Source organism: Lemur catta, chromosome 11, assembly GCF_020740605.2.
Source record: "Lemur catta isolate mLemCat1 chromosome 11, mLemCat1.pri, whole genome shotgun sequence".
Lineage (NCBI taxonomy): Eukaryota > Metazoa > Chordata > Mammalia > Primates > Lemuridae > Lemur > Lemur catta.
The window spans coordinates 80,812,202-80,835,181 of NC_059138.1; the positions used below are offsets into that span (position 1 = coordinate 80,812,202).

General features: G+C 45.9%; 1 protein-coding gene across 1 annotated transcript in view; it reads left to right on the forward strand.

The window, feature by feature from the left end:
* The first annotated feature begins 8,373 nt into the window (after positions 1-8,373).
* The window catches only part of EEPD1 (endonuclease/exonuclease/phosphatase family domain containing 1), a 112,882-nt gene continuing 98,275 nt past the window's right edge, over positions 8,374-22,980 (forward strand). The window contains exons 1-2 of the mRNA XM_045564561.1: positions 8,374-8,781; positions 9,269-10,335. Of these exons, the coding sequence (XP_045420517.1) occupies positions 9,458-10,335 (878 nt within the window). The 5' untranslated portion in view covers positions 8,374-8,781; positions 9,269-9,457. The remainder of the gene's footprint in view (positions 8,782-9,268; positions 10,336-22,980) is intronic.

Genomic DNA, 22,980 nt, shown 5'->3' on the forward strand with positions numbered 1-22,980 from the left:
AATAAGTGCTGCCCGTACCTTCTCCTCTTGGAGATTCCCTACGCACATTAGTAAATTCAAGGCCCTGAGAAGTCCTGCAGTGATGAAACTCATCTCAATTTGTTTAATCCTGCAGTTTCCAACCACAGAACATGCACTGAGGAATGTCCATGGTGCCTCTTGGGTTCCCTACAAGTTTTTCCCAACCCACTTTGTGGATTAAAGAGCCAATCTTCTAATTTTTTAGGTCTTCAGCTTACTCCTCAAAATGATTGTGGTTTCCTTCAGAATCAATTCACAATTGAGGCAATTACGTCCACCAGAGAGGCAGCGTGATCCTGGGGAAGGGAGTGACTTCCAGCAAGGGATCTCTTAGCCTTTCTGGGCCTCAGTTTCCCTGTCAATAACATGAGGATCTGGACTCATAGTTCTCGGACCCTCTCCTGCTCCACAGTTCTATAGTTCTTTGGACTAAGATTTTATGACTGTGGTTGACCTGGCCATTAGCACATCCATGTCCCAGGTGCTGACCCTGCTGGAGTGGTGTGGAGAACACGCTCTGTTTCATTCACACTCAGACTCAGCATCAGTTTAAAGCGCTGGTTCTCCGGCTTGCCTCCACACTGGAATGGTCTGGAACTTTAACAAACACCCACACTTAGAACCCACCCTGAGTTTCTGATGGAACTGGTGTGGGGAGGGGCCTGGGCATTGGGGTTTTGACAAGGGCCCAGGGGATTCTTACGTGCCACCAAGGTTAAGACACGACCTTCATACTGCAGTCTTTCTTGTTCACCTCCATGGTATGTTGCTATCTCTGAGCACCCTTTGTACATGGGAATGCAGGACTGTATATGGAACAGCAGTACCTTTTGCCATTAATAGAAAGTAGCTAAAAAACAACAACAACAACAAAAAAACCAAAAATACCCAAAACCCAACAACAACAAAAGGAAAACAATATAATTAAGTTCTAGCTAGATACTGATGCCTGCCAAGATTCTGTGCCTGAGGTCAGGGTTTTCTCTAGGGAGAGAGATGAACACATGGAATGAGTATGGTCACAGGGTCTCAAATGGAGAGCTTCTCCTCGATGCTCTCAGACTGGCAGACAGAGATACAAAAAGGAAGAGATTTGCCCTGGAGTGGTTCAACCATATTTAATGCCATGTCCAGGGCCTCCTAAGACCTTTGTCCTCACCACTGTCGGATCACACTCTGGGGATGCTCTGCAAGGCCTTTGAGGTTATTTCTCAGGGGAGCCATTCCTGGAAGCAGAGCTATGGGGTCAGCCTCACCAGGCCTTCAGTTTTCCAATATTTAGGAGAGAAGTGGCTGAAAAAGAACACCAATGCAACCCTGGAAGGGAAGAGAAGGAGAGAACCAGAAAAGGGCATCATGATTTGAGTAGGGGAGGTTGTCGACAGCGGGGACCAGACTGTTGCTGCTGCCAGGTGAGTCTGAAGGAGGAAGCAGGGCAGGGGAAGTCTACCTGCTGCCTCTAGGTACATGAAAGCCTTCCCCCGTGCCCCCCAGCTCTAGCAGCAGTGCTCCATTCTTCTGGCCCATGGCCTGGTTAAAGGGGCCTCCCCAACCCACCCCCAGATGTGCAGGTCCCAAGGCATTCCCTGACTTGTTACAAGGTAGGAATAGTTGTTTCACTTCCTCTTCTGCCTCTGGATTATTTTATGTTGACAGAAGCCTCCTAATTAGGTATCCAGAAAACAAAGTAATAGACTCCCAAGAAGAACATTTCATAAACCCTCAAATTCAGTAAACAAGAAGGAATAAACTGTTCTGTGAAAAAGTAGAAGTCTCAAACTAACTGGAAATGGTGCTTTTTAGAAGACATGAATAAAGCAAATAGGAGTTTGGTTTCCTGAGTGTGAGGGTAATAATCACATCACCTTTAAAGATTAATGAATATTATTTTCTGTAATAATAATTCTGAAGGTGGGAGGGGGCAACAGAGTGCCTGTGATGGTAAATGTTCTCCACTTTGTTACTGTAAATGAAGTCACCTCATTTTGTTGGGGCTTTGCCACAATGATCTCCAGCCAAATGCACCATAAGAAATAAAATGCCAGTTGGAAAGGGATTTAAGACGTTGGGGAAATGACAAAGGTCTTCAATTATCAATCATGAAATGAAATGATGTATCAGTCAGTAGACTATGAACTTTAAAGGAGGTTCCTGGGTCCTGTGGAGTTTGTGAATGGACATTTCTGTTTCTAACTGGTATCAAAGCTCTATTTCAGGGGCTGATGCTAAGTCATCTTGTGAAACGGAAACAGATGCAGGTTTGCATGTAAGAATGATTGGAAGCTGCTTCTTCCTCAATATCCATGTGTCTGACCAGAAGGACTAGGTCTCTCCATTTCTATTAGCAGACATGCACCTTTGCCAAAAGGCTGGCCCATCTGCAAGCAGGCAAGTGGAGCTTAAATGGAGAACGTTTTTTCACAATTCTCTCTATTTAGTTCATCATCATGGAAATGTCTTGATTAATTCTGTTTAAAAACTTCATTTTGAAAAAACTTGAAAAATACATGCAATAGACAATATGAATAGGCCTATATCTACTAAAGAAATTGAATCAATAATTTATAACCTTCCAAAGCAGAAAGCACCATGTCTGGGTGGATTCACTGGTCAATTCTATGAAACATTCAAGGAAGATATTATACCAATCCTTTAGAACCTCTGCCAGAAGATAAAAGCAGAAGGACTACTTCCTTTATGCATTTTATGAGACTAGCATAACCTTCATGCCCAAACCAGGCAAAGACATTACAATAAGAAAACTACAAACCAATATATCTCAAGTACATAGATGCAAACATCCTCAAATGAATATTAACAAACAAAATCCAATAATGTATAGAAAGAATTATACAACACAACCAAGCAGGACTTATTCCAGGTATGCAAGACTGGATTAAAATTCAAAAGAAGAAGAAAAACCACATGATCATACCAAAAAATGCAGAAAAAGCATTTGACAAAATCTAACATCCATTCATGATAAAAAAAAAAATCTCTCAGCAACTAGGAATGGAAGAGAACTTCCTCAACTTGTTAAAGAATATCTACAAAAAACCCCACAAATAATATTATATTTAATTTTGAGAAACTAGAATCTTTTCTACTAAGATTAGGAATAAAGCAATGATGTCTTCTCTCATCCCTCCTTTTTAACATTGTACTGGATGGCCTAGTTAATGCAATAAGACAAGAAAAGAAAATAAAAGGCATACAGATTGAGAAGGAAGAAATAAAAATTGTCTTTGTTCACAGATGACATGATTTCCATGTAGAAAATTCAAAACAATTGATCAAAAAAGCTCCTTGAACTTATAAGCAATGATAACAAAGTTGCAGGATACAAGGTTAATGTACAAAACTCAATCACCTCCCTTACATGCCAACAATGAACAAATGGAATTTGAAATTAAAAGCACAATACCATTTACATTAGCACCCAAAAATGAAATAGTTAGGTATAAATCTAACAAGATATGTATAAGATCCAAATGAGAAAAAAAACTCTGATAAATAAAATAAAACTAAATAAATGGATAAACATTCTATGTTCATGGACAGAAAGACTCAATATTGTCAAATTCTTCCCAACTTTATCTGTAGATTAAACACAATCCCAATCAAAATTCCAGCAAGTTATTTTATAGATACAGACACTCTCATTCTAATGTGTATATAGACAGAGAAAAGACACAGAATAGCCAACTCAATATTGAAGAAGGAAAGTTGGAGGACGGATACTACCCAATTTCAAGGTCTACTCTAAGGCTACAATAATCAAGGCAGTGTGGTATTGGTGTAAGAATAGACAAATAGATCAGTGGAATGAATAGAGAGCCCAGAAATAGATCCACATAAATAGAGTCAATTGATCTTTGACAAAGGATCAAAGGCAATACAATGGAGAAAAGATAGTCTTTAACAAATCATGCTGGAAAAACTGGACACTCAAATAAAAAAAAGAATCTCTACACAGAACTTACACCTTTCATAGAAAACTCAAAATAGATCACAGACCTAAATATAAAACCTAAAACTATAAAACTCTTAGAAGATAACATAGGAGAAAATCTAGGTAACCTTGAGTTTGGTGATTACTTTTTAGATGCAACACCAAAGGCATGATCCCTGAAAGAGAGAACTGATAAACTGGACTTCATTAAAATTAAAACTGCTGCTAGGTAAAATGCACTGATCAGAGAAGAGAGAGAAGACATAGAATGAAAATTGCAAAAGAGATATCTGATAAAGGACTATTATTTGAAATATGCAAAGATTCTTACAACTCAACAGAAAGAAAATGCACAACCTGATTGAAAAATGGCCAAAGACCCTAACAGACACCTCAATCAAAGAAGATACACAAATGGCAGCTAAGTACATGCAAGGATGCTCCACAGCACATGTCATCAGGGAATTGCAAATTAAAACAACAACAAAATAGCATTACACACTTAATAGAATGGCCCAAAGCCAAACACTGACAACACCAGTGTGAAGTAACCAGAATTTTCGTTCAATACTGGTGGAAACGCAAAATGGTACAGCCACTTTGGAAGAAAGAAGGCAGTTTCTTACAAAACTCTTTCTTACAAAACATGCTCTTACCGTGTAATCTAGCAATCACACTCCATTGTATTTACTCATGGTAACACTCTTTGTACCATATCTCTATTCATCTTTCTTTCTCTTTTTTTTTTAGACAGAGTTTCACTCTGTCACCCCAATAGAGTGCAGTGGCGTCATCATAACTCACAGCAACTTCAAACTCCAGGGCTCAAGCAATCGTCCTGCCTCGGCCTCCCAAGTAGGTGGGACTACAGGCATGCACCACCACGCCTGGCTAATTTTTTGCTATTGTATTTTTAGTAGGGATGGGGTCTCACTCTTGCTCAGGCTGGTCTTGAACTCTTGACCTCAAGTGATCCTCCCACCTTGGCCCATCTTTCAAAATTCTCGTAACCCTCACTTCCCAGGAAGTCCCCAGACTAAGTCACTTGTCATTCACAGCCATCTTCTCTTCCTCTCCCCTGTCTTCCAGCAGGCACTGCTCTCACTGATTGGTGTCTGCAGACCTACTGGCCCTTCAGCTCTGGGAAGAGAAGAATCAGGAATTTGCTTCTCACAGGAGACGCAGTGCCTAGCACCGTCGTGTTGAAATTGAAAATTGACAAATGCTTTCCCTTCTCTCTCACCACCTCTCCCTTCTCCCGAATCACCATTTCCCTTTGAAACTGCTGAGTAAGAAGCAGAAGGCCAGTGACCTCTGACCTGTCTGCCCAGGTCCCAGGTGGGAACTGTGTGGTAAGGGTAAGGGGCAGTGGCCACGGGACGCGACATTTGGCTGGAGTGATGTAACCCCCGCCCTTTGACATCCTCATGTCACTCAGCTGTCAGCCTGGGCCCTGGTGTCCTTTGAGGGACAAATATAATGGGCTCAACCCCCACTTCCTCGTGTGATGGCACCTCCAGCCAACTCCCCAATCTCAGCAAGGACTCTTGAAAGTCACAGTTTTCCCCAGGTCTCCTCACATTCTGATTTTCTGCTTCCAGTGAATCCTGGACCCTTCCCCCTCCCACCTTTCGCATTCTAGCTGCCCCCTTCTCCACGTCCCTTGTGTACCCGCAGAGAGTCAGCTCCTTCACCTCATTCCCCTGAACAGCACTGGCCCTAGGCCAGTGTGTATCTTATAAAGATTCAGTCTGCGAGTGGGGTGGGGGCGGGGGGCTACATCAGAGATAAAGTAGACTGTGGGACGCCAGCAGTCTTAAAGGGAGGGACCCCCTTTCCTGGGCCCCAGCCCAAACTGGGGCATGTGCTCTGGTCTCTCCTGTTGGCTGCTGCCCCAGCTCCTTCTCGGGCCCCTTCACCCCCTTCAACCTCCTCAACTCCACCCTGGATTACCTATCCCACCCCCCAAAAATATCCTATCCTTTTTTTTTATGGTCAAAGAGCATTTTTACAAATTTTTTAAAGTTTATTGAGGTATAATTGAGGTACACGAAAGTGTACATATTTAAAGTACACAATTCTATCAGTTTTGATACACATACACCCATGAAAGCATCACCTCTCAAGCAACATTGCCATCAACCCCCAAAGTTTCTTTGTGCCCTTTTTAATCCATTTCTCCCTCTATCCCATCCCCAGGCCACCACTGATCTGCTTTCTCTATATATTCATTAGCTTGTATTTTCTAGTGTTTCACATAAATAGAATCATAGAAATATTCCCTCTTTTTTTTGCCTGGCTTCTTTCAGTGTAATGATTTTGAGGTTTTTCAATGTTTCTATGTGTATTAATAGTTTATCTTTATTGCTGGGCGGCATTCCATTATATGAGTATGGTACAATTTGTTCATTCATCTACTGACAGATTTTTTTGTTTTGTTTTGTTTTGTTTGGCTGTAACACATAAAGCTCCCATGAACATCCACATTCAGGTCTTTGGGTGTTATGCTTTCCTTTCTCTATGGGAAATACCTATAAATGGAATGGTTGAGTCATATGGTAGGTGTATGTTTAACTTTTTAAGAAACTGCTAAAGTGATTTTCAAAGTACCATCTTGTACGTCCACCAGCAATGTATGAGAGTTTCAGTTGCTCTATATCCTCACCAGCATTTGGTAGGGTCAGTCATTTTGCAGTCAGCCATCTCATTGTATGTTTTTGTGCTTGGGTTTTTCTGGTTTGTTTGCTTTTTTTTAAATGCACATTGGTTTAGCTAACTCTTGGCATTTCTATCAAGAGAGAGTATATACTTATGTTTATGGAGAATGAAACCTGATTATTTCTGTTGTTCCAGTGAAATTAACAATACTGTCCCCTCTTAACCTCCAAAGTGCCCTTGTTTGGATGACAAAATGTGTGATTTTTCTGCTTCTAGCCCATGTGGCCATGCCTCCAGTCTGTCCTTTCGTAGCCACACCACCCGGCAGGGCATTCTGCTGAACAAAGACTTTTCTCTCCTCTAAAAGGAGTTTCCTGCTTGTCTTAAACAATTTTTTTCCCTTACACAACAGGACTCCAGTGAGTGGCATATGTAGCCTAGTGCTTGGGCGGGGAGGGTGGTGGGGAGGAGGACCTTCTTGCCATCAAGTGAGAACAGGACGCCTGAAGATGAAGCCAACAGTCAGACCATGTCCTGAAGACATCGTCTGGGCTGTAAGTTCTATTCCTTAACTTTGCCACGGGGAGCCAGGAAAACCCCCCTCTTGTCGACGCTAGTTTGGCTTGGTTTTCCCGACTAATATACAGCAGGGGAATGCGCCTCAGAAAGGTAGCAGCATTTTGCCAAGCCTGGGCTGCGGCTCAGTTCCCATCTGACATACCTCTGCCTTCCCTGACAGTTACTATTTTTGCTGAGCCAGGCCCTGGAACTGAAAGATGTGTTGGTCACGTTGAGGATGAAACTTCAGAGAACACTAAACGGCCAGGGTCAAAGTATTCAACGGTGTCACGCTGCGGTTTGTTTTATCGAACACTCTAGTTGGGTATTCACTGAAATGCAGCAGGCTGTAATCGTTAACTACGTTGCCATTTAGCAGCGTGATCCAAAAACCGTTCTGAGTTTTGGGAAACAGCCTCCATTTCCTAATAGCACGTCCGTCCGTTGTAACGATGAGATTTAACACTCAGAGAAACATGCTTATTCACTCACAGCGCTACGTGTGCAAAGCCCCAACCCTGTATTTGACCTATGCTAACACACAGGAGGGTGGTGCGTGCCCAGGGAGTCGCTGGCGCTATTAGAGGACATCTGAGCAGAGCAAGGGTGCTACTCTAGTGGAAGAAAAGAGAAGGTCTAAAGTAGGGGTAGAAATTAAGATCTCATTCAACCACCTCTGGAACGTTCTGCAAAAATGAGCGAGTCCTCGGACCCGCAGAGATGCCACCCTCACAGAGACTGCCCCGACCTTCGTCCCCACGCTCCCAAGACGGGCGAAAGCAGCTGGCAGGTCTCGCCTCTGGCGACGTTCACAGCCCCTTCCCGGCACAACCAGCCCCAGCCCCCCGCGGCAGCCCTGGCTCGGGGCGAGCAGACCCAGCACCGCTTTCCGCTGACCCGCCCGCCGTCGCGGCGCCGGCCCCGCCCCTCTGTCCCTAAGCCCCGCCCTGCGCTCCCAGGCCGGCCTTGGCCCATCCCCGCACTCCATGGCCCCGCCCCTCACGCCCCAGGCCCCGCCCCGCGCTCCGAGCCCCACCCCCTTGCGCCAGGCCCCGCCCAGCGCTCGGGCCCCGCCTCCACGTGCCCCTGGGAGTCCCGGGTGGGAGGTGCCCCACGGAGGAGGCGTGGCCGCGGTGGCTGCTGAGGCGCGGGCGGCGCGGCCGGGACTTTGGCTTTGACACCGACTGGAGCTGGAGCCGCGGCGCTCGTGCTGGGTCTGGACGCGCTCTGGCGGATCCCGCTCCCGAGTTGGGCGCAGGACTTTCGGCCCGGATAAACGCAGCTGCGGCGACGCCGCGAGTCCTGGTACAGCCGCAAGTCCTGGTGCAGCCTGGGCGGCCGGGTTTCGCCGCCGCTGCCGTCGCCCCCGAGCAGCCCTGGGGCTTCTGCCCGCTCCGGGAGAGTTTCTCCCGCAGAAGGAGCCGGGACACGCGGACCCAGGCGGCGCGGGAGGCTTTCCGGGGCCCGAGCACTGACCCGCACCCGCGCGGGCGGCAGGGCCCGAGGCAGGGGGCCCGCGCTGTCCCGGGCTCGCTCGGGCTTCCGAACCGCAGGTGGAAGGAGGACGGACGTCCAGGCAGAGCGGCCGAAAGGTGGGTCGCGGGGACCTGCGGCGGCTTGGGTGGGGTAGATAACCCTCCTCTCGGTGCCCGCACCGACGAGCACGGAGTTCCCAAGTTGCAGGTGGCGATGAGTGTCAGGCGCGGGTGGGGGTGGGGCTGGGGATTGCCCCCTCCCGTCTGTCCGAGCCCCGGTGCGGGTGACCGAAGTAGGCAGATGACTCCAGCGCTGACAGAGCTGAGCGAGGCCGTGGCCGGGAGGAGAGGCGTCAGGCGGACAGGGATGGGTCTCCTCCTAAGACAAGCGGCTCCTGACCTTTCTGGACCCCAATACGATAAAAACCGGACGTCCCCAGAGGAAATTCCACATGGGCTCAGCTTCACTGTGTCTGCGTTTTCAGGGGTTCACGGGCAACCACGAGCCCCGAACTCCTGGATACTAACTGCAGCACTACGTAGGGATTGCTAATACAAATTGATTAACTGACTCGATTTGTGTGTTGATTAATTTGTTTTCTAGGTAGCCAAGTGGAAGGTAATTTTGGACACCTTGAGCATGGAAGACTTCGTGTGGGTTTGTGGCATCTTCAGCCCCTAAATCGTGCACCTTCTGTTCTTCTGTGCTTGTAAGGTACACTGGGCTTCCTCGCTAGCCGGAGCGTTTTCCTGCGGTGGTGAGGCCTCCCTGGACCCCTGATCCCGGCCGACCATGGGGAGCACCCTGGGCTGCCACCGCTCCATTCCCAGGGACCCCTCGGACCTGTCCCATAGTCGCAAGTTCAGCGCGGCCTGTAACTTCAGCAATATCCTCGTGAATCAGGAGCGGCTCAACATCAACACAGCCACGGAGGAGGAGCTGATGACCCTGCCCGGGGTGACACGTGCCGTGGCGCGCAGCATCGTGGAGTACCGCGAGTACATCGGTGGCTTCAAGAAGGTGGAGGACCTGGCACTGGTCAGCGGGGTGGGCGCCACCAAGTTGGAGCAGGTCAAGTTTGAGATCTGCGTGAGCAGCAAAGGCAGCTCCGCACAGCACTCACCCAGCTCCCTGCGGAGGGACCTGCTGGCGGAGCAGCAGCCTCACCACCTGGCCACCGCGGTACCTCTCACCCCTCGTGTCAACATCAACACAGCCACCCCGGCTCAGCTCATGAGTGTGCGAGGCCTCTCCGAGAAAATGGCCCTGAGCATCGTGGACTTTCGCCGCGAGCATGGGCCCTTTCGCAGCGTTGAGGACCTGGTGAGGATGGATGGCATCAGCGCCGCCTTCCTGGACAGAATACGGCACCAGGTGTTTGCCGAGAGGTCCAGGCCACCATCCACCCACACCAACGGGGGCCTGACCTTCACCGCCAAGCCTCACCCCAGCCCCACCTCGCTCAGCCTGCAGAGTGAGGACCTGGACCTGCCGCCCGGGGGGCCCACGCAGATCATCTCCACTCGGCCTTCCGTGGAGGCCTTTGGAGGCACGCGGGACGGGCGGCCTGTGCTGCGGCTGGCCACCTGGAACTTGCAGGGCTGCTCGGTGGAGAAGGCCAACAACCCCGGGGTGCGAGAGGTGGTGTGCATGACGCTCCTGGAAAACAGGTGAGGACAGGAGCCACCAAGGGGTTGGGTGTTAGGGCGGTTTTTGTGCGGCCTTATCTGAGGATGCAAATGAGTGGATTCTTTGGGGAGTAGGGAGGGGACAAGAGTATTTAATCAGTGTTCTTGAGGACCCAGCCAGTATTGTCACCTGAGGGTGGATTCTTCTGCTCCAGAATTTTCTGAATACAGCTGTTTGAGCAGGTGGCACATGTCTTGAGTGTGGTATATCTGAGATTGGGTCATAATTTGGGGGTAACTGGAGGTTGTGTTGGTGGTTGTTGGTAGTTGGAGGTTGGAGAATGTTGTTTGGCTCACAAGACTTCATAGGATTTTCTCCAAGTTAGGCACTGAGAGCCTGGGAAATGGTGCACAGTTTTGCTTGTGAAAAAGAGTTAATTGGATTTTTTATTAATGGGAGGGAAAAATCACATTTGGTGCATCAAATATGCCTATCTGTGTGCACAAAAATCATCTTAATGACCAGGTATTTGCAAACACATACACTGTGAATGAATCACTCCGCATTCTTTTTCCTTATTTAACCTGAAGTCAGTTTTCAGTCCCACAACTGCAGCCCAAACTGTGTGTCACCTCTCCTGTCCCATAACCAGAAATGGCCAAGCTGAAAGCTGACTCTGTGTGTGTGTGTGTGTGTGTGTGTGTGTGTGTGAAAGAGAGAGAGAGAGAGAGAGAGAGAGAAAGAGAGAGAGAGAGAGAGAGAGAATATTGGCCAGATTTTCCCATTTGAACAAAAGGAGAAAAGACTTATGGAATAGGCTCTTATCACAGAGTGTTGACATTATTCACAACACTGCTCTCTGTAGGAACTTCCGTGAGCCCTCCCATTAAAACAAACCAATATTATTGTGGCAGTAACTCCCGCTGTTAGTAAAATAGTGCACTGTATAATGCAAAGCTTTAGGAAGGAAAGAAACATTTGTAATGGTCCCTTCCAGGTCATAAGTGCTGTGATCATTGTCTTGAGGAATTTTGCCCTTCTACCCACGAGAGGTGCAGTGTTTGTGGCTACTTGCTGCTTTCCTTTGCACTGGGTTGTTGGTGAGGCTGGTGGGGCAGCAGTTTGGTGTCATGAAGTGAACTCTCAGCAGGAAATCACAGTGCTTTGCTTGGTGGCAGATCATCAGGATGAATTAGTGAGGAGACAAGCGGATCACAGCGTTTCCCTGGCACTGACCCAGTGGCACGCTCTTGTACCTGAGGAGAGAGGAACTAACTGCGCACTGGGTCAGAGAGCTGGACCAAGGGAACCCTTGAGTGCTTGTCCTGCACTGCTGTGTCCTGTTTTGCATCCTAAGGCACTCCTTTTGCAAAATCATCTTGTGCACAGGTGAGAGCTAGACTTAGCCCTGAGAGATATTTATGAGAAATGGTTTAAGAATTGTTCTCTTCATCCATAGCAGCATGGTTTATGAATGGGAAAAGGGGAGAGGAGAGGAAGGGAGGGACTCAGCTGTTTAATTCCTATTATGAGTTTTCTGATGGCTCAATTTGGGAGGGGGGAATGGATTAGGATCAGGAGTTGTGCCAGTGGGACTGACAGACTGGGCAGGCCTTGGCCATTTACTATGTCAGTAGTTTTTCAAGTGTGTTCCCCTGAACCAGTAGCATCTGCTACTGATGCAGAAACTCTGGGTTGCTGTGTTTTAACACACCCTCCAGGTGGTTTTGACACACTCTAAAGTTCGAGAACCATTGTACTAGGTATTAGGCAATCGGCTGTCCCTCTGGGGTTCTCTTTACAGCCCCTCCCCCTGTACTGGCTTTTTTGGCAAGGTGGGTGAATTCATGCAGAGCTTTCCAGGTACACTTGGCCCTCACTATCTGTGGATTCAACCAAATGTGGATAAATAATAATTCGGGGGGAAAAAGGGATGCTTGCATCTGTACTGAACATGTACAGACTTTTTTCTTGTTATTATTCCCTAAACAATACAGTATAACTATTTACATAGCATTTGTAATATAGTAGTAGTATAAGTAGCCTAGAGATGGTCGCAAGTATACAAAAGTATATACATATGTTATATGCAAATACCATACCATTTTACATCACGGACATGAGCGTCTGTGGATTTTGGTATGGCAGGAGGTCCTGGAACCAGTTCCCTGCAGATACCGAGGGACAACTGTATTTTGTTTTCCTTTGGTTGTTTTGATCATCCCTGTAGTTATTCCCCTATGATATTCTTTCTGGCCAGGGTTTGAGGGGCTGATCCAGCTTCTAGAACATATGAGCCTGAAGGGCAGCAAATGGGAGAGAGCAGGCCGGGCGCGGTGGCTCACACCTGTAATCCTAGCACTCTGGGAGGCCGAGGCGGGAGGATTGTTTGAGCTCAGGAGTTCGAGACCAGCCTGAGCAAGAGTGAGACCCCGTCTCTACTAAAGTAGAAAGAAATTATATGGACAGCTAAAAATATATATAGAAAAATTAGCCAGGCATGGTGGCGCATGCCTGTAGTCCCAGCTACTCGGGAGGCTGAGGCAGTAGGATCGCTTGAGCCCAGGAGTTTGAGGTTGCTGTGAGCTAGACTGATGCCATGGCACTCACTCTAGCCCAGGCAACAGAGTGAGACTCTGTCTCAAAAAAAAAAAAAAAAAGAAAATGGGAGAGAGCAGAAACAGCCAGCCTGGCATTGGCTCCACCCGCGGCACTGAGGAAGACAGCTAGCAACTCTTTTCCAGTGTGGACTTGTTAGGGTTGTCCTGTGTTTTCTTCTTTGGATTTCCTACAGGGATGATGATTTGTTGAAGACATTTAACTGCTGTCTTCAGATTAGAGTGCAGGAAAAGCTTAGCAAACCTATTAGGGTTATAGAAGGGAGTACCTGTCAGTGACTGGGAAGGTGACCCATACGTGCATTGGCCACATGTGTTGTCCTGTGTGTTGGTGGTTCCTTTTGCTTGGTCACAATGGATTCAGTATTATGGACACTCCTAGCATATTGTTAGTACCTGGTAAACATGAAATAATAGGCTTAGGGTCTGATCCCCTGCAGATCTGGGTTGGGTGCATTTGCCTGTGTGACTGTCCTCGGGCTCCAAAAGCTGTCACAAAGTGGATCACGTGTCCTCAGTGACAGCAGCGCCCATTCTCCAGGAGCTGCGTGTTCCTCCTGCTTCACAGAAATCTCTCACATTCCAGTTGTCCCCTATATTAGTAAGAGGAAATACGTTCAGTGTGAGCAAGAATGGATGAAGGTGATTTTCCAGGTGGCTCTTATTTGCATACACATATACATACAATAGAGAGGTCCCTGACTTCTGGGTACGCCTTGGTATTTTCCAACAGCTTTCACATTCATTTGGTTTTCCCAGTAACTCTGGAAAGTAGACAAGGTTTGCTTTTAATTATGATTCTCCATTTCTGGGTGAGGAAACTAAAACCGAAGAAGTTAAATGACTCGCCTCCGTCACACAGCTCATTAGTGACTCAGCTGGGACTAAGACCCAGACCTGACTTTAGACCCATGCTCTTTGCCAGTGTGCTGTGTTTTGGAAGCACACACCTTTATTCCGTGTCTTGGTTAGGTGCCCCACGCTCTGCCTCATCAAGGGCATTTCCCAAATTGTGTGCCAGTCACAGTTTCTTAAATTAAATCCATTGTAAAGGCATTTTAAAGGTACCCTTGGGCAATTCTTTTGCTAAGTGCATAGCTGGCTCTTAGTTTTCCTTTCTGTGTGTTTGCTTTAGTAGGTATGTTTTCTTAGGGTAAAGGGTGGGTACCTCTACGGGATGGGAGTGTAGAGTCCTTTCTTGCCCCACGACGCTGCTGCTTTGGTGGGCAAACATATATGAATTACAAGAAACTGTTTTGCACGTGAAGCCTGAGGTAGGACAGCACCGTTAAATGGTCATCCAGTCACCAGCAGCCTTCAGACGCGCCATGCTGGTGGCACAGAGCTGACAGGTTTCATTAGATTCTTTTGCCAAATCTCAGTCTTAGGCAGTGTTCTTCCTTGTTCAGTATTTATGGAGCAAGACTAAAAGAGGAATGCTTCTGCTAAATATGCTTGAAAAATTTGGTGACAGTCTACCTCTGGAATGAAAATTGGTTAATTTTTAGTTTTCATTTTTTTGCAGGGGAGGCATTCCATTTTGAAAAGTCCTTTTGGTAACAGCGTATAAATCCTGAGGGAGCCGATAGATAATCTCCAAAAGAAATAAGGAGATTTAACATCCCAGTTGCTCATTCTCTCCATAGCCTACATCAGAAGGGAACTGGAGCGTCAAAGTCTTTAGTCCTGTAATGGTTTAAATCTGTTTTCTTGCCACATGTCTGCAGTATCAAAGCATAAGGTGGATTAGTGCCTAACAGCACACACAGCAAGTGAAGAAAGAGGTTTTAGTTTATTAGACTTGATTAGTAGGATCGATATAAACATAACCCATCTTGTCATTTGATTTAGTCATTGAAAAATAAATATGTATTGAATGCCTGGTGTGTACATACATAAGCTAAATTCAGGAATCGGCTTGGCCCTGTTACTTAACAGAGTTAAGTAAATATGGATCAGTTTGTATGGCTCAACATCAAAACAGTCTGGTAAACCAGATTTTTTGGGCGAGTCACAGAGCATGATTGATAGATGGTGGTATTTTTCTTGTATGAACAATAGGCCCATCTTAGGAGATGGAAGGGTGGGTGGATACAGCCAGATTTAACATCTGGGGGCAAAATGCCCAGCAATTCTCTTAAAGTAGAGATCGTGAAATCTGTTTTGACAGCTGTGGAAACTGAGTCTCAGAGAGATTAAACAGCATCCATGTGGCCTTAAGAAATGGAGATGTTGGAGCCAGGATTTGAAGCCAGGCATTTGTCTGATTTCAAAGCAGAGGGATTGGGCGTGTCTTTTCTCAAACTCTGTGTCCTTCCACTGCCTCTGACTCCCAGCCCGCCCACATTTCCTCCCTGTCTTGTGTCCTAAGCTGGACAGGTATCAGGGTCTTGAGGACAAGAAGGGCTTCCCCCGACCCCGGAGATTGTGTCGGGCCTCTAGAGGCCTCTGCTTCCTTCCTGCTTTTGTTCCTGTAAAGGATGGGGCTCGGGGCCAGTGGTAGAGCCAATCCAGAGGGGTCAGGGCTCCTCCACCCACCCCCTCAAACGTGAGTCTGTGACCTTGGGCTGGAATCCAAGGCCGAGTTCCAGTTTTCTGAGCCAAGGAGCTCTGGGTTGTTTCCAGAGAGAAAGATGGTCAGTAATAAAACTGTTGTGGATCCCTAAGAGAAGACAGTGTGAATGAAGGGAAGTCCCACAACTCCAGCTTCATTTCTCTAAAGGGAAAGGTGTTGCTTTTGTTTTTCCAGCAAGCTGAACCAGGCCAGGCATGGTAGCTCACACCTGTAATCCTAGCACTTTGGGAGGCTGAGGCAGGAGGATCGCTTGAGGCCAGGAATTTGAGGTTGCAGTGAGACATCTGCCAAGGCCTCATATGCTCTTTAGTATCAGTGACATATAGAATCAGTGATCTGTGATGACACCACTGTACTCTAGCCTGGGCGACTGAGTAAGACCCTGTCTCCAAAAAAAAAAAAAATGCTGGTCCACTTGGTTCTGATTTCAGGGTTCTTTGGGGGTTTAATAGTGTTGATTCTCCCAGAGGATGTCCATTCCTTTCTTATTCATTCATCCATCCATTCAATCAGTAGACATTTTTGAAGGTCTCACTAGGTACCAGGTTCTGGGTGAGACTCTAGTAATAAAGTGGGGAGCAAGACAAAGTCCCTGAAAGTCCCTGCTCACGTGGCGCTTCTGTTCTAGGTGGGGAGACTGCACAGCCAGGTCAGGTGGGGCCTCCCACGCTTTTCTTTTAACAGCAGGAGGGTTAGCAGCAGAGGTTGATGAAGTGACCTCTTACCAGGTGTTCTGGATACCAGGGGCCACATGGAGTGGGTCCTAGGAGTTGAATGAAGAGGCTGTCGCAGGTTCAGCCCAACAGGGACAGTGTCTGGGGAGATGGGGAAGTGGGTGGAGATGGGAGGCCTTTTAGAGGTAAAAACTGGCAAGACTTGCCCATGTTTGGGATAGTGTGAGGATTCGGCAGCTGGCTTGTTTGAAATGCTCTGAGATTCCTAGAAGACAGGCGCAGAGGCATGTAAGAAATTCTGGGGCTGACGCACGGTGCCTACACGTCCATGATGCAGCTGGCTGACCTCACCCCTCTGCCACCGCTGCACCCTGGACTCCGGACAGGATGGGGCCTGGGGTCCACGGCAGATGGAGTAAGAGACCTTGTCTGTCCTCTGCAGATGGGCATCTGACAGGGCCTCATATGTTGTTTAGTGTCAGTGACGTATAGAACCAGGCCATGCTTTGGGGACTTCAGGTAGTTATTTCTTCTGAGAGATGTTTACATAAATTCAGTTCAATGTTGGTGGGCCGCCTGATTTGAACTTATTACCTGATGAGCTCAGAGGCACCGGGGAGACCTTGCCCTGTGGTCAGGGAGCTGCACCCTCTTGTGAGGACACACATATTGGGCAGGGACTTATCAGGGTGATGTGTGGTGTGAGGGAGGACGTGAAGCTTGCTCAGGGACCTGAGATCACAGGGACTTGGCAGCTGCATGTGAAGACCTCAGCACTGGGGAGGGATGAGGGGAGAGGACGAAGCCAGGATCTTGGGAGGGAGCTAGTCTGGAAGGGAGCTTGGCATCTGAGAGGAAGGAGTGTAGTGGCATAGTGACATTTGGGCTGAAAGACAATAATTCCCTGCTGCACACACAGGCAGCTGAGGAGTGGGAGGTCCACGCTGGGCCCTGCACCCAGGCTTATGATCTGAAACACTCAGACAGGAACATGGCAGACTCCCACGCAGCGCGCCTTGCAGTGAGAGAATCTGGCACACAAACACTTACAAAGCAGCCAGGTGTGTGTTATTCCTGCTGTTATTTTTATTTCAAAATTATCTTATCTCTCAAAAGATTTTATTTCAGAATTCCCTAATAAAAATCTCTGCCAGTTACAAATAAAATGATGCATCTCACTGAAATTTGATTTGCTCATCATAGACGTCCTTGTCTGCACGTGGCAATGTACAGCTGGGAGGAAATTCCACACCAGTGACTCTTCACATCAAAACATCCAGATGACACAAAAATGTCTTGCTCTACCTGACAGGCTGCTGGTCCTCATCAAATGTTTAGGAATCTTAGCAGCATACTGGCCCTATTCCTGTGACTGTACACAGGCCTGGTTCTGGACCACAGTTCTTTTGTAATGTCTTGATTGACAGCTGCCAAACAGCTGGACTCCAGTGACCAGGAACCCAGGTGTGCTGGGAGTAAACATTTCATCATAAAGAGAAGTCTTGAGTTCTTCCAAATTCTTGGATAAAGAAGACCTAGGTTTTCTTTATTGACTGTTTTTCCCTAACTAATGTTGATTTGTTGTTTGTTTCCAATAAGCCCTTATTTCCTATGAATTCTATCTATTTTGGGTCAGCCACTACCTGATTCAGCTGTTAAGCTGAGCCTTCAATTGTTTTACCTAGAGGCTGCTGTGTACTCCTTAAATGCAGTGCTTTGCCAAGAGAATGTTGTTCTCCTTGCTGCATTTAAAATTGCATGCATTTGTGGTATTCTAGGGATCTGCAGTCTTGTTTGTTCACCCAAAAACTGGAGGGCAAAATTGGTACTTTGTCAACTTGTGCTAAAAGTGTGGTATCTCTTAAAGAGGGAGGTCTCAGGTGGATTGTCTTTTAAGTATTGATTCAATATCCTGTTTAAAAACACTTTTCCAGAATGTATTTTCCATTAAGCCAATTCAATCTGACTTACATTTTTTTCTTGCTCTGTTGCCCCGGGTAGCATACAGTGGCATCATCCAAGCTCACTGCAACCTCAAACTCCTGGGCTCACGTAGTTCTCCTGCCTCAGCCTCCCAAGTAGCTGGGACTACAGACATGTGCCACCACACCCGGCTAATTTTTTTTCTATTTTTAGTAGAGAGGGGATCCTGCTTTTGCTCAGGCTGGTCTGGAACTCACGAGCTCAAGTGATTCTCCCGCCTGGGCCTCCCAAAGTGCTAGGATTGCATGTGTGAGCCACCACACCGGCCTCTGTTTTCTTGAACAGACCAAAAAGTAAATATTTATGTGGCCTTAAAGTACCAGTGCTGGCATTAGGCCTTGGCCTTAACTGCCAGGGGTCTTGGGTCTCTTTTCTTCCTTTCTTGGTGGGCAGACTCTGTGGCTTAAGATCATTGTGTCATTTTACTGGTCAGTTTTTTTTACAAAGTGATTCCCAGTCTTTTAAAGTTTTAATTTGAGGACTCATTTTAAATAGCAAAATACTTCCTACATGTCCACTCCCCCATCACCTTTGGACTTTGAGTGTCCACTTGGTAGCAGGAGTTGTGCTAAGAACAAAATCAATGATAATTAACACCGATAATTACTGTGGCCAAGGCCCAAGTCTAAGCTGTTTTGTGGATACAAAAGGAGTGGCTCAGGGAAGCTGAGAAATTTTACCCTGGGTCACACAGCTTTTAAGTGGTGACTTGGATTATAATCCAAGCAGTTAGACTCCAAAGTTTGATGATAAAAAAGCTACTCTGAGTTCAGTAATCTTTTTCAGCATATTTATATTTTATTCATCACCCCAGCCTACATACTAGACTAGACCCTCTCTTAACCAGCTTGGTTTGAGCTCCCAGGTCTTGGTCTTTCATAAGTATTAATATACTGATATATAATGATATCATCATGTATATGTAAGTGTGTGTGTTCTAGTGTTTGCTTCTTCAAAGTGGAGCAAGGATATTTGTAAAGGAAACTGAGCACAGGGTCCTATATTTTTATGACTATTCAGTCTTTTATAATTGTGTTGCCCACACCTATTTTGACAGCAATTTCCTAAACAGTCTGTTTTAATTGTCAATTGCTCTTATAGAAGCTTTCCAAGCATTCATCTTCATTTTCTTAGAAACAACTTCTGTTTCTGCTCACATTTCTATTTCATCAGTTGATGTCACATTTTACTAGTCAGGTTTGTTTTTTTTTTTTTTTAACCATAGTGATATGTACAAATGACATAATCAGTCTGCGGACAGACCGTTGACTCTGGGTAAGCGCACGATGCCTTGTGCACAGCTGATCCAGCCCGGAGTACCCCAGGTGCCACAGCAGCCCTCAGCTTGTTTTGGAAAGGGAATGGGGATAGTTTGGTAGTCCCCTGAGTAGAGGTTGGCTAGGAGAGCATCTGTTCTGTTTTTTAAAATGGTTCGTGCCTGTGGCCAAGTCATTTCAGTCTAGAGACGGTGTTTGCTGCATTATGTGTATTGCAGACCCCTGGTGGGTAACTATAGGTTGTCACTGACCCAGCATTCTTTTCTGTGGGAGAGGGATTCAGAACTGTGACCACAGTCCTGCACTTCACCGAATAACATTTCTGTTAACAATGGACTATGTATATGGCAGTGGTCCTGTGAGATTATAATGGAGCTGAAAAATTACTGTCGCCTAGTGACATCTTGATGATCCTGACCCTGTTTAGGCCTAGGCTAATGTGTGTTTTTTGTGTCTTAGTTTTTAGCAAAAAAATTAATAAGTAGGCCAGATGCGGTGGCTCATGCCTGTTATTGTAGCACTCTGGGATGCCAAGGCAGGAGGATTGCTTGAGCTCAAGAATTCAAGACCAGCCTGGGCAAGAGTGAGACCCTGGTCACTACTAAAAGTAGAAAAAATTAGCCAGGCATCTTGGCGCGTGCCTGTGGTCCTAGTTACTTGGGAGGCTGAAGCAGGAAGATTGCTTGAGCCCAGGAGTTGGAGGTTGCAATGAGCTATGATGACACCACTGGACTCTAGTTGGGATGACAGCGAGACTCTGTCTCAAAAAAAAAAAAAAAAAAAAATTAAAAGTAAAAGAACAAAATACAAAAAAAGAGAATTATAAAAAAGCTTATAGGGTAGAATATAAATAAAGAAAATATTTTTATACAGCTGTATGATATGCTTGTGTTTTAAGCTAAGTGTTACTACAAAAGAGTCAAAAGTTAAAAATCAGTTAAATTTAAAGGTATAAAGTAAAAAAATTAGAGTAGGCTAAGGGTAATTTGTTAGGGAAGAAAGAGAAACATTTTTGTCAGTTTAGTGTAGCCGAAGTGTACGGGGTTTATAAAGCCCACAGCAGTGGACAGTAACAGCCTAGGCTTCACCCTCGCTCACCACTCACTCCCTCACTCACCCAGCTCCACTGTGAGCTCTGTTCACAGTAAGTACCCTCTACAGGTGCACCATTTTTTATGTTTTTGACCCTACTTTTATTGCATTTTTTCTATGGTAAGATATATTTAGATACACAAATATTTGCTGTGTGTATTCACTACAGTAACTATACAAGTTTATAGCCTAGGAGGAATAGGCCAAGCCACATAGCCTAGGTGTATAGTAGGATATACCATCTAGGTTTGTGTAGGTGCACTCTGTAATGTTTGCACAACGACGAAATCACCTAAGGACCCATTTCCTAGGATATAGCCGCATCGTTAAGCGACCGTGACTGTAGTTATGAAGTCAAGAGTTCATTGATACTTTGTCCCAATTCTCCCTGAAACTCCTCCTGTATAACTTTTAGAAAAAAAAAAAAAAAAAAAAAAAAGGTGAAGTAGTAATGAGCTTTTATTTTGACTTAACACCTGTCCTGGTGAGAATTTTCTTCAGTGACACTGAGGGACTGCTTATGGAACCCTGAATAACTGTAAGCCAGGAGGGGTCCCACAGGAGGACGGGAGTGTATGGCTTATAAATACCTTTCCAAGTTGGTGCCTCCACACTGCCTTTTTCAGATTTTCCCAATTGTATTTTAAAGTTCTGATTTTTAAAAACACTGCATGCATGTCCACACCTGTAAAACTGTATTACAGTGCACGTATGTCGACCTCAGTTAAATGCCAAGCCAGGCTGTTTGGGGTTGATTTGTAATCTTGTATCATGTTAGTTTGGATGCTTCCCCACATTTATAATAAAAATGCAAGAATTGTTAGATATTGTTAGAGCTTCAACTTAGAAATAAGAGTTGCTCTGTGCTTTAAACTTTGAGGTAAACTTAACCTGGCATCTGAGACTACATGGTAGTTGTTCAAAATATTACCATTTGCAACCACTTATCTATGAAAATCAGGAATTTCTTGTCATTGGTCAACCGAAGCAAGATACAGAAATAAACTGGATGATGAGTGAAAGATAACATCACCCATAACCCGTGATTTCAAGTACAGTGTTTGCGTGCATCCAAACTGCTGTGGTATTTTGATTGATTCTGTTGGTAAACGTTATATATATATAAACGTATGCATTTCTTCCAAATCATGAAAGCCCCTTCCAACTTGCCAGCCTGGGTTTTCTTCTGAAGCGACAGCAGTGACCTAAAGCCTCCTGCACTGCCACCCCACTCCCAAGCCCCATGCAGGAGCCTCCAGTCTGCCGTGTTCCTGGCTTGTCCTTGGCTACAGATCATACTGACACACAAACCCTAGGTACCCGTTTCAGGTAGGGATTTAGTGCTGTTTAGAACTTAGTGTCCTTTAGATTGCTGTGGAAAGGTGAAGCCAGCCGAAGCTGGGCTTTCCCAGGTTTCTGCTGTTTTGCACCCCAGCCACGGGCTCCCCTGTCAGCATGGATTTCCCCAACCATAACAGTCACTCTGTTGTAATTGCACAGTGGTCCCATCTGCCTTCGCAGACTGGAGGTTTCCTAAGGGCAGGAGCCGTGTGTATGTAGCTCAGTTTTGGCACAGTAGCACTCAGGGATTTATGGAAAGGGTAAGTGACTTCGAACATTTATTGAGTATTTATTAATACTTTGCCCAACATGCTGTTGTTAAGCCTTTTATATTCCTTAGCTAACTTAATGCTTATACCACGCCAGTGAGGTGGGTAAAGTATGTTCACTTTACACAGAGGGAAACTTAAAAGAATTTCAGTAACTTGCATGAAGTCACATGGTTGGTGAGTGGAGGAGAAATTCAAAGCCAGGCAGAATTACCCAGAGCCCAAACTCTCATGGATGCAGAAGTAGCAAATCCTAAACCTGAAGATGAGACAAAAAGGTTACAAAAGGGGACAGTTGTTTCCTTGCCTTGCTATATCTAGAAAGTATGAAGAGACATACTTGGGGGAAAAGGATCCTGTCTTCTTGGGGGTACTGCCCTGCAGTGGTTCCCGGCCAGCACCTGAGGAAATCATCTGATTCTGTCATTCTGGGAGGTCAGCAATGCTGGGCTTGCTGTGCAAGGGATGGATATTTTTTTTAATTGAGATATGATCATGCCAAACAATTCACCTCCTTTAAAGTATAAAATTCAGTGGTTTTTAGTATATTCACAAAGTTTTACAACCATTATCACTGTCTAATTCCACATTTTCATCAGCTTAGAAAGATACTCCATACCCATCAGCAGTGACTTCTTACCCGCCAGCTCCAAGGAACAGCTAATCTATTAATACTTCTGTCTCTGTGGATTTGCCTATTCTGGACACTTGGTATAAATTGTATAATATGTGGCCCTTTGTTTCTGACTTCTTTTACTCATAATGTTTTCAAGGTTCATCCATGTTGAAGTATGTATCAGAATTCTTTTTTTTCCATAATGATCAAACAATATTCACTATGTAGATGTACCACATTT